This window comes from Oncorhynchus gorbuscha, linkage group LG24 (assembly GCF_021184085.1).
Source record: "Oncorhynchus gorbuscha isolate QuinsamMale2020 ecotype Even-year linkage group LG24, OgorEven_v1.0, whole genome shotgun sequence".
In the NCBI taxonomy this organism is placed as follows: Eukaryota; Metazoa; Chordata; class Actinopteri; order Salmoniformes; family Salmonidae; genus Oncorhynchus; species Oncorhynchus gorbuscha.
The window spans coordinates 17,472,921-17,484,854 of record NC_060196.1 but is presented as its reverse complement, the minus strand read 5'-3'; the positions used below and the strand labels follow the sequence as shown (position 1 = coordinate 17,484,854).

At 45.9% G+C, this 11,934-nt stretch overlaps 1 protein-coding gene across 4 annotated transcripts in view; it reads right to left on the bottom strand.

Moving 5' to 3' along the window:
* Positions 1–8,199: 8,199 nt before the first annotated feature.
* LOC124012776 (catenin alpha-2) overlaps positions 8,200–11,934 on the bottom strand; it is a 711,900-nt gene continuing 708,165 nt past the window's right edge. For all 4 annotated transcript variants that reach the window (XM_046326728.1, XM_046326729.1, XM_046326730.1 and 1 more), the window contains one exon: positions 8,200–10,366. In XM_046326728.1, the coding sequence (XP_046182684.1) occupies positions 10,079–10,366 (288 nt within the window). In that variant the 3' untranslated portion in view covers positions 8,200–10,078. The remainder of the gene's footprint in view (positions 10,367–11,934) is intronic.

The following is an 11,934-nucleotide window of genomic DNA, read 5'->3' as shown; positions in this document are numbered from 1 at the left end:
AAATGACATGTACTCTCTTTCAATACGTACATTTAAACAATACTTTAAAACCATTTAAATATAAAAGAATAGGAAAGTTGTGCTGGACTATGGTCGATGAAGAATCAATATATCTTTTTAAAGTGAGTATTTATCTGGTCAGTATGTTAGTGTATTTTGTCTGTTTGTAACAGTGTGTTATATTTGAAAATGTGTTCAAATTCTATTTTATTTAAAAAATGTGTTCATATTATATAATAAAATACATTGTATATAAATGTTTAAGGACACTTGGAAGATAAATCCAAATGAGGACTAAAAGAGGATCTAGATCAAATCTAAAATCTCTGTAGCAATCATCGCCCACACATAGTTTTGTGTCTGGATAGATGACAGAGAGCAGGTAGTCATTGCTTTTTCTCCCCAATTTCGATCTTGTCTCATCGCTGCAACTCCCCAATGGGAGGTGAAGGTCAAGTCATGCGTCCTCTGACACATGACACGCCAAACCGCGCTTCTTAACACCCGCCCGCCTAACACGGAAGCCAGGCGCACCAATGTGTCGGAGGAAACACTGTTCAACTGGTGACCGAGGTCAGCCCGCAGGCGCCCATCCCACCACAAGGAGACGCTAGAGCGCAATGAGCCAGGTAAAGCGCCCATGGCCAAACCCTTCCCGAATCTGAACAACGCTGGGCCAATTGTGCTCCGCCCTACGGGACTCCCAATCACAGCCGGTTGTGACACAGTCCAAGATCGAACTCTGTCTGTAGTTATGCCTCTAGCACTGCGATGCAGTGCCTTAGACTGCTGCGCTACTCGGGAGGCCCTCCCTACAATCATTTAATCAATATCATGCTCATTATGTTTGATGTGAAAATGTTTTGAAAATGACTCTCAGTCAATTCAAGTGTAGTTGTGGCGGCCCATGTTTTGGGAGTTTTTTGGGGGGCACTATCTTTTTCCAGTTTTTGCAAGACTACTAATACTTACGCCCCTTTCCCTGTGTTCCCCGCCAGAGGCAAAGGGCCCCTGAAGAACTCTTCTGGTGTCATCGACCCCACCAAGAAGACCGCAGAGGATGGCTCCAGGATGGACAAACTGGTATTTTGTGTGTGTGCACGATACTCATTATGTTTCACCCCCAGAATATTTGTAATTTATGCACAGTAGCCCCTCTGGTTAAATTCTGCTCGTGGCTTATTGTGTAGTAGGATAAACTGCAAGTGGCTACAGGAGGAGACTTCATAAAAAGCACCAATGCTCAACCACATTTTAACCTCAAAGAAAACATCCCTCATGTATGGTCTGACAGGGAATAATGTGGCATTTGGGACGCACACCATATGTACCTATGTTATGCTCTACTTTTGACCAAAGCCCTATTCAAATTGGGTGCCTTTTGAGACAAAGATCTGGACTTTGGCAGCTGAGACCCAGTAACATCGTTCACTCTCCCTGAAAACTGAATTGTGTTTACTTAATAGTGTTAAGTTAAGGGCTCGATCAGACAGAGTCCTCCATTTCCCAGGTGTGGGATAGGACCTGCTCCTCATTGGCTCAGGTTCTGACTCTCTCGCTCTCTTCCCCTCCTTCCCCCTTTCTCTCATTCTCTCGCTGTCTCCCTTCGTCTCTCTCTCTCCCCTCTTTTATTTGTTCCCCCTCTCTCACTCTTCCTTCTCTTTCTCTCCATTTCATTACAGACATGACTAAATCAGGGACGTTTCTCTTCAGTTCAGTCTTTTTGGGGACCGTCTCCAACGTTATTATGACCTTGTTCAAATTTTCAATGGCATTTATGATCCTCCCCCTCCAATCCCTCTATCCCTCCTTCCTCTCCTCCCTCTCTTTCTCTCGCTCTGAGTCGTTTAAACGGTGACAGCTTTGTCTCATTAAGTTGCCATCTGGTGTAATGTATCATTAAAATCTGTTTGTTTACCGCCATCTTCCGGATAAGGGCCGGGGTTAGGCAGTGTGGCATTTCTGCAGTCAGACCTCGGTTCCAAGAGTATCTATTTTCTTGCAAATACTTTTAAAAGTTTGATTTTGCCTGCCTGGAGTGCCAGTTGGGTGGAGTTTGCTCTTTATGGACTAGGAAATGGATTAAATCAAAAGTCTATCTAAAAAAAAAATCAAATACTATTGAACCAAGGTATGTTTAGAGCCAACTGACCTGGGTAAGGGGCATCTCAATAGACTCAAGTGGTTTCCTTTCGTTGTCTCCACTTCACATCATTGAGATGTACACTAGTGACGTAGATGGCTACCCATGCAAGTTCGGCTGGGAAACCACTCGGTCTCACTAAAGGGACTAGTGGCCACAAACCATCATGAAGTCTCATAATATAGTGTCTGTTAGCTGTATAGACATACCCACTGGGGACAATAATTCATTTGAAGTCTCCTTCTCTTCCTCCTTTTGTGTTGGAAGCAGTGGAGGCCATATTTGTTTAATTAGATCCGAGCAACACTGCAGGCTTTTTAATACTACTTTAAGACTGCTGGGGACGTCTGTCGAGAGCTTTTGCTTTTCAAGGGACTCACTCCTCTTATATTAGACGCTGTTCTCTTTAAGGGACAATCTGGGATTGGTACATCCATGGCTGCACGTTTAAATGAATGATGATGTAGACATTGTATAATGACCCCTGTGATACATTGTGTACCGTAGATTCAAAATGATGGTCCTTGCATCTATAGCTCTTTCTGTGAGTTTCAGAGTGGTTACACTTCTCCTGCCTCTTCCTTGCTGTTGACCTCCCAAAAAGTGTCAGGGTGGCCACTTTTATTTGATTTTTCGAATCTCGGATTGCCCCTTTAAAGGAATGACTTAGAGAACGGTCCACACTGCACTGCACGACACCTCACACTGGCCTTTAAATGCAGGGTGGGAGAGCGGTTGGTCTATTGGTAGCAGCTGCCATTGACTTGAAATGGCCATCTATGATCCATTGATAACAGCTATTCCTTGATAATAGCTAATAGCTTTTCATTGGTAACAGCATGCATGTTCTGTTCATCCATTACCGACACCACACATGGCTGTGCCCATCTAATGTAAAGTAACGATTATCCGACTGTGCCAATTGAATGTAATCTAATGGTCTACTTCTCTGCCGTGGGCTTTATTTGGTAAAAAAACATCCTTTTTTTTAACCCTGTTTCTAATGTGTAATGGTGTGGAGTGGGGGGCGATTAAGCCTGTCAATGCGTTATGATTGGAAAGCGGACCCCCCCCCCCCCCGTTCGAGTGGGTGGCATTGATCATGGTTAAACGTGTGTTTCCTATCCAACAGAGAGGGATTCTGAGCCGCGGTGAAAGGACGGAGGATCTTCATCAAACCCTTGTATCAGACGGACAAGGTGTGCGCGCGTGCGTTCGTGCACGTGAAGCAAGTACGACATCAAGAGCATAACGCATATCTAAACGGCTCATTCTGAATTTGAAGAACAATGGATCTCAATGCTGAATAGAAAAGCTATAACCTTCGATCTTACGTATACAGTGTGCAATTCAGGGTGTTAATCGGTCTGTGTTCCAAGTGGTTTCCGTAGGGCTCTGGTCAAAGGTAGCACCCTTTATAGGGAATAGGGGGCCGTTTGGAAGGCAGCCTTTCTGTTACGTTCAGAACATTTCGCTTTATTGCCTTTAAGGCCTTGATATCCCTTGGCATGGCCCTGAGCCACGTTCAAGTCGTAAATACATTACAGAGAGAAATGAAATAATGAAATATGCCATTTAGCGGACGCTTTTATCCAAAGCGACTTACAGTCATGTGTGCATACATTCTACGTATGGGTGGTCCCGGGAATCGAACCCACTACCCTGGCGTTACAAGCGCCATGCTCTACCAACTGAGCTACAGAAGGACCACGAGAACTGTTCTGATGTCTATAGAACTCTCAAGGTTCTCTGATGCAATAGGTGGACTGTCGTGCAGACCTGAACGAACTGTACTGTGTTGGCTCGGATCGTTAATTTTCACATCCTTTCTGACACGGTTCCAGCAACTATGGTGGATGGATGTGTAGCCGCTGGCGTAGTGTGGGCCCCCCACTCCCCAGAGAGTTGAACACAAAGGAAAATAGATTGAATTACAGGAAATTCGCTTTAAAACTGCACTACTCCGCTGTGCGTAACCAGGCTGGCGCTGGACAGCGTGGCTCAGTACGGTGATGAGAGTGTGAACTACTTGAAGAATCTGTTTGGGTGGGATTTGCAGTGTTGGGACTTTTCCATTGGTTAACATAAGATGGACAAGGTCAAACAGGCACAGAGAAAGTATTTCAAATGATTCTTCAAGTATTTGAAACCCAGGTCTGGTGGCATATGTCGCAGCATTTGTATCCAAACCTTGCGTTGGTTTCCAGGGCCATACAGCAGTGCTGAAGGTGTCTTCCCCTTCTGATTGTTGAGCTGCTGACTAGTGGGGGTTTGTTTACTACAGAACAGTCCCTCTCTCCCTCCCTCTCTCCCTCCCTCTCCTACTGTCCCTTCACTGCTCCCTCTCTCCTTCCCTCTCTCCCTCCCTCTCCTACTGTCCCTTCACTGCTCCCTCTCTCCTTCCCTCTCTCCCTCCCTCTCTCCTTCCCTCTCTCCCTCCCCCTCCTACTGTCCCTTCACTGCTCCCTCTCTCCCTCCCTCTCTCCTTCCCTCTCTCCCTCCCTCTCCTACTGTCCCTTCACTGCTCCCTCTCCCTCCCTCTCCTACTGTCCCTTCACTGCTCCCTCTCTCCTTCCCTCTCTCCCTCCCTCTCTCCCTCCCTCTCCTACTGTCCCTTCACTGCTCCCTCTCTCCTTCCCTCTCTCTCTCTCCCTCTCCTACTGTCTCTTCAATGCTCCCTCTCTCTTTCACTCTCTCCTTCCCTCTCTCCCTCCCTCTCTCCTTCCCTCTCTCCCTCCCTCTCCCTCTCTCCATCCCTCTCTCCCTCCCTCTCATACTGTCCCTTCACTGCTCCCTCTCTCCTTCCCTCTCTCCCTCCCTCTCTCCTTCCCTATCTCCCTCCCTCTCCTACTGGTCCTTCACTGCTCCCTCTCCCTCTCTCCTTCCCTCTCTCCTTCCCTCTCCTTCCCTCCCTCCTCCCCTCTTTCCCTCCTTCCCTATCTCCCTCACTCTCCTACTGTCCCTTCACTGCTCCCTCTCCCTCTCTCCTTCCCTCTCTCCCTCCCTCTCTCCTTCCCTCCCTCTCTCCTTTCCTCTCTCCTTCCCTCCCTCTCTCCTTCCCTCTCTCCTTCCCTCTCTCCCTCCCTCTCCTACTGTCCCTTCACTGCTCCCTCTCCCTCTCTCCTTCCCTCTCCTTCCCTCCCTCTCTCCTTCCCTCTCTCCTTCCCCCTCTCCTTGCCTCTCTCCTTCCTTCTCTCCTTCCCTCTCTCCCTCCCTCTCCTACTGTCCCTTCACTGCTCCCTCTCCCTCTCTCCTTGCCTCTCTCCCTCCCTCTCCTGTCTCTTCACTGCTCCCTCTCCCTCTCTCCTTCCCTCTCTCCTTGCCTCTCTCCCTCCCTCTCCTACTGTCTCTTCACTGCTCCCTCTCCCTCTCTCCCTCTCTAATGGCAATTGACGAGAGCTCATCTGTTCGATATGGACTCCGATGCCTTCACACAGCAGAGCTCAGGGTCTGGGTCTTTATGTACATATTCTTTATCCCTTTACACTTGTGTGTATAAGGTAGTAGTTTTGGAATTGTTAGGTTAGATTATTCGTTGGTTATTACTGCATTGTCAGAACTAGAAGCACAAGCATTTCGCTACTCTCGCATTAACATCTGCTAACCAACTGTATGTGACAAATACATTTGATTTGATTTGATTTATTCGGCACTACCCTGTCTGTTTGCTTGTTGCAGTGAGCTACATGAAGCTTATGTGTTATTGGTATCATACAGAGTATTCCACCATATTTCCTCCACCACGCTGTTCTTTTCAAATCCATGTCGGTCTGAAGTACACTGTCTGTATGTTTCTGACACAGGGCTTACACATTGTGAACATTGGGGAGGATCTCATTTGGATTTTTCTTCACTTCTCGCCTCCTTCTCAAAACCCATTGGACGGGGTCAGAAGTCCTGCCCCTCTGACCTTCTCACCCAATGGGTATTATACAGGGAGTATGACACCAGTCTGTTGCCTTTCAGGTCTGTGATGAACCAGAGCACACATTGGGAGGAAGGTAGAGGATCGGGCCACCGCGTGTTTATTTGTTCATAAGGCTTCGTCCACATTTTCCACCCAGCTCCCAAAATGTGCACTTGCACACTTCCTATCATGAATCCACGATGTGCACTCTTTGAGAAAAGGCTGGAGAATTGTGACATGGCCATCCTGGGAAATGATATGGTGAGTGTCGGTATTTGTGATTTCTGGTCCTCTTTCAGTTTCAGGTACAAAGTTGAATAGGCATTATGAATATCTGAACTCTTACAAAGGTAAATAGTGTACTGCCTGGCTTGCAGTGGGGCAAAAAAGTATTTAGTCAGCCACCAAATTCTCCCACTTAAAAAGATTTAGAGAGACCTGTAATTTTCATCGTACACTTCAACTATGACAGACAAAATCCAGAAAATCCAAATTTTTTATGAATTTATTTGCAAATTATGGTGGAAAATAAGTATTTGGTCATTACTTTGTTATATACCCTTTGTTGGCAATGACAGAGGTCAAATGTTTTCGGTAAGTCTTCACAAGGTTTTCACACACTGTTGCTGGTATTTTGGCCCATTCCTCCATGCAGATCTCCTCTAGAGCAGTGATGTTTTGGGGCTGTTGCTGGGCAACACAGACTTTCAACTCCCTCCAAAGATTTTGTATGGGGTTGAGATCTGGAGACTGGCTAGGCCACTCCTGGACCTTGAAATGCTTATTACGAAGCCACTCCCTCTCCCTCCTTCGTTACCCGGGCGGTGTGTTTGGGATCATTGTCATGCTGAAAGACCCAGCCACGTTTCATCTTCAATGCCCTTGCTGATGGAAGGAGGTTTTCACTCAAAATCTCACGATACATGGCCCCATTCATTCTTTCCTTTACACGGATCAGTCGTCCTGGTCCCTTTGCAGAAAAACAGCCCCAAAGCATGATGTTTCACAGTAGGTATGGTGTTCTTTGGATGCAACTCAGCATTCTTTGTCCTCCAAACACGACGAGTTGAGTTCTTACCAAAAATGTCTATGTTGGTTTCATCTGACCATATGACATTCTCTTCTGGATCATCCAAATGCTCTCTAGCAAACTTCAGACGGGCCTGGACATGTACCGGCTTAAGTAGGGAGACACGTCTGGCACTGCAGGATTTGAGTCCCTGACAGCGTAGTGTGTTACTGATGGTAGGCTTTGTTACTTTGGTCCCAGCTCTCTGCAGGTCATTCACTAGGTCACCGTTCTTGTGATAATTTTGAACCCACGGGGTGAGATCTTGCGTGGAGCCCCAGATCGAGGGAGATTATCAGTGGTCTTGTATGTCTTCCATTTCCTAATAATTTCTCCCACAGTTGATTTCTTCAAACCAAGCTGCTTACCTATTGCAAATTCAGTCTTCCCAGCCTGGTGCAGGTCTACAATTTTGTTTCTGGTGTCCTTTGACAGCTCTTTGGTCTTGGCCATAGTGCAGTGTGGAGTGTGACTGTTTGAGCTTGTGGACAGGTGTCTTTTATACTGATAACAAGTTCAAACAGGTGCCATTAATACAGGTAACGAGTGGAGGACAGAGGAGCCTCTTAAAGAAGAAGTTACAGGTCTGTGAGAGCCAGAAATCTTGCTTGTTAGTAGATGACCAAATACTTATTTTCCACCATAATTTGCAAATAAATTCATTAAAAATCCTACAATGTGATTTTCTGGATTTTTTTTCCTTCTCATTTTGTCTGTCATAGTTGAAGTGTACCTATGATGAAAATTACAGGCCTCTCTCCTCTTTTTAAGAGGGAGAACTTGCACAATTGGTGGCTGACTAAATACTTTTTTGCCCCACTGTAGATACATATGTATTAGCCCCTCTAAGGAACGAGGAAACGTCTAACATTATACGGTGGGTAAAAATCAGAATTAGACTGGTATTCAGGCAATTGCAGATAATAGGTTTCCACTAGTGTGCAAATCAATCACATTCTGGAAAGCCATGATCTGAAATTGAATTGAATTACCCACCTTATAATTATAATATCTGTTGTACTATATAAAAAAATATAGGCGCTTGTGAGTGATGAAGAAACAGGCGTGGAGGGTGGTCCGTCAAGTTGAGGGGTTTATTAGAGAACAGTGAATATAAAGGTACTTGTTTGTATGTATGTACAGGTAACTGCCAGTAGAAAGGAAATGCCAACAAAGTGTGTTATTAGGGCAGTGGGCCAACACAGAGCAGTTTCAATGTGCCTAAGCATAGATTCTGTGTCTGGAACTATATTGGAGGGATGCAACCCAAATCCATCATTTCCTGTTTTGTTGATGGTGGTGGAAAATGCTGTCTACACTCCAGAATCTCCCATAAGTGTTCAATTGGGTGGGGATCTGGTGACAGACGGCCGTGGCATATGGTTTACATCGTTTTCATGCTCATCAAACCATTCCATGGCCATTCATGCTGTGTGGATGGTATTGTCATTCTATGGGGGCCATGGTAGGTAGCCCAAATAATGGCCTGCCCAGCATTTTTATACATGAGCCTAAGCATGCTGGGATGTTAATTGCTTAATTAACTCAATAACTACACCTGTGTGGAAGCATCTGCTTTTAATATACGTTATATGCTTCATTCACTCACATTTCCATTATTTTGGCAATTACCTGTATACGTCTGTATGTAGGACTCTCGGGCTTCATTTAGTCAGGCACCCCAATTCTGATAATCTTTCCACTAATTTCACTTTTGACTAATCACATCAGATCTTTCACATCAGATGTTTTTGATAGCTGAACTGATTAAAAGACAAATCAGTAAAAAAATATATCAGAATCGGGCTGCCTGTCTAAACGCAGCCTTATGTTCTGTGAGCAAACCACAACTAGTCATACCTCTCTGTGTCTACTATTAGACTCTACACAATAATCCAATCAGGCTGCGATATAGTTAGTGATAACATCATGAGAATTTTGTATTTTTTTTTAAAGGCAATACCATAGGACCATAAAGTGTGTGCATCGTTCAGGAACACCGTTATGGGTCGGGAATGAACAAGGAAACAAATGACTTGGATGCCAAACACTTTCAGTTACCTTAAATATAAGTTATTCCTAGCTCTACAGGTAAGGTAACGTTCAAACCGTGGACAACATACGAGATTAAGTTAGGAGGGGAATATTATCAAAAGCACAGATCTGTGGGGGTAATACTATAAACCTCTTCATAGTCAGGCAGTGTGATTTCAGTTGAAACGTTTCATCAGGTCTGCACATGCATTACTCAGTAAGCTAAACTCTAGTTCAATCGTCTCCTTATAATGCACATTGTCGAAGAAATAATTACATCTCCCTGCCTGATTATTTCGAGGTTTTACAGTCATTTTAGCACAAACCTGCGCTCTTTTTGCACCGAAAATGTCGCCCAAAGTTTATCAGCCGTGATAGATCAATCCTCTTGTTACAGTGATTTCACTACTGCGCCATTCATCGTTTCCATTCAGACAGTTAATGTGTGTACGAGCAGCCGGTCAATACCACAATAGTAATGATATAGCAATAATATTGACGGTCATTTAGGTGCCCTTCTTCTGCTATGTTTTGTTTTTAACTTTTTATCTCCCGTTTTTTAAAAGTAAGTTCTTGTTTTTAGTGTCACACATTTGGCTCTCACACGGTTAAGCTACAGTAGTAATAATAGTCATAAATATGGGTGGGAGCACGCTGGCTCCCCATTGGCCGAGAAGCCCCAAAGTGTTCATGGGAGCTGTAGTTCAGAACAGGTGGCGGGATAAGCAAAGTCCTCCGGGTAGGCTTTTTTTCATCGACCCTTCGCTCAAAAGGGAGAAAGGAGGCGGTGTTATTATCAGCACAACTCTCGTCTCACCAAAAGAAACAAATTAACACAAAGAAAGAAGGGGAGTTTTCTTAAACTTCTCGTTGTCGGCGTTGTTTTTCTTGGTTCCAGTGACATCCGTCGTGGCGGCGGACATCGTTAGAAGGAGTCCATGGCCTTGAACTCGCTGAGGGCCTGGACGGGCGAGATGTGCTTCTTCTGCGAGCCCCGGCGAACGCGGGTCTGGCACTCCTCGGGCTTCTCCCGCTTCACCAAGGGCTTCTTCTCGGGCGCCTTCATGCGCCAGCTGACCACAGGCGAGTTGACGGCGGCGGCGCCGTACACCTTGGCGTACTTGGTGGACGCCACGTAGCTGGCTTTGACTGTGAGCACCACAGCGTTCATCAGGTTCTTGGCCGCCTGGATGAGGGAGGTGGCGCTGTCCAGCTACGGGGAGAGACGGAGGACAACTTAGAAGTTAAGATCCTTGTACCAACACCATATCTTACGTTGCACGGATACACCTATTTCACTGCTATAGTATGAACTGTGGTAACAACATTGTAGTTACATAGGAACTGCTTTTACTCGGTCAGCTTTATACATTAAAATGGACATGTGAAAAACCATCACATATATAACACCTGCAATGGAAGCAATGGTCAGGTCAACCGCAAACCTGCATCATCAACTGCACATGCAACATTCTGCAGACCCCATGAGGGGAGGAAGGGAGGAGAGGAGGGGGAGAGGTGGGAAGAAGGAGAGGGGAGGGAGAGGTGGGAAGAAGGAGAGGGGAGGGAGAGGTGGGAAGAAGGAGAGGGGAGGGAGAGATGGGAAGAAGGAGAGGTGGGAAGAAGGAGAGGGGAGGGAGAGGTGGGAAGAAGGAGAGGGGAAAAGGAAGCTCTAAGTGATTGGATAGGTGAGCAATAAGCAATAATCCAACCAATTGGATTTCTTTCAGGACTTCAATGAAGCATATCTATTGGGCAGGTGTAAGCATTAATACTAACCAGCCAATTGGAGACCTGTTATTTCTTCAATGAAAGGGTATTGAGATGCACCCCTTTCTTCAGAGTCTTTCAGACATCCCATGTCACGCTGCAAGATAACAAGGACTGCCTGCGGCAAAGAGCTCTCACTGAAGAAGGCTTTATCAAGCCAGCGGTTCTTACAGTACAGAGGTGAGATCTCTGTCTCTGGTCTCCCCCGCAGGGCGATAGCAGGTCCCTCACTCGTCTTATCAGAGCCCTGAGTAGCTGGACAGGGTCAGAGTGACCGCTGTGCCTCCAACACATCTCTGATATGACAGGCTCATTAAGAGAAAGCGGGTGTCCAAAAGAACATGGTTATGTGGCACCCTGTTCCCTATATAGTGCACTACTTTCGACCAGAGCCTGTGATAGTGAACACATTTTGTGCTGGTCAAAATAGGGTGCCATTTCAGACGTAGTGCCCATAGAGTTTCAGCTCATCTTGTCGGGATTAAATGGCTGCATATTACTTGGTATTTCAAGCATAATTCGGGGTATCAGGGGCACCCACCGTGCTGCTAACCTTTTTATAGTGACCAGCTGGAGTTCGGAGCCAATTAATTCTAGCGGTTGACTCCCTTCTCGGGGTGGGGGGGGCAAGGGTGTTGGGGGGGCCAGCCGCAGCCTCTAAATGTCAGCCAAACAAAACGCAGGGAGAGAAGAGAGGTACACCTGACCTCCACCAACTGCTAATTAAGAAGTGTCTGGGGGGGAAAAAAAGTAGGTGTCGTGTAGCGAGGGCCATGTTTTTCAACACTTAATTGTCAGTTGTGTTGAGGACTCCCTGGGTTGGGGTTGGCACCGCGAAGGGAAAGAGAGAATGACAGTTTTGCCAAACAACGATCGAGAGGAGTGTTACTCGAGGACCTGAGTGTTTCTCGCCATAATATGCCAATCAGAATAGGGGGTCTATTTCAACAGATGACTGTGGACATTTTTACAATTCGTGAATTGAACAATTCCGAGAATTCAGTGAGCCTG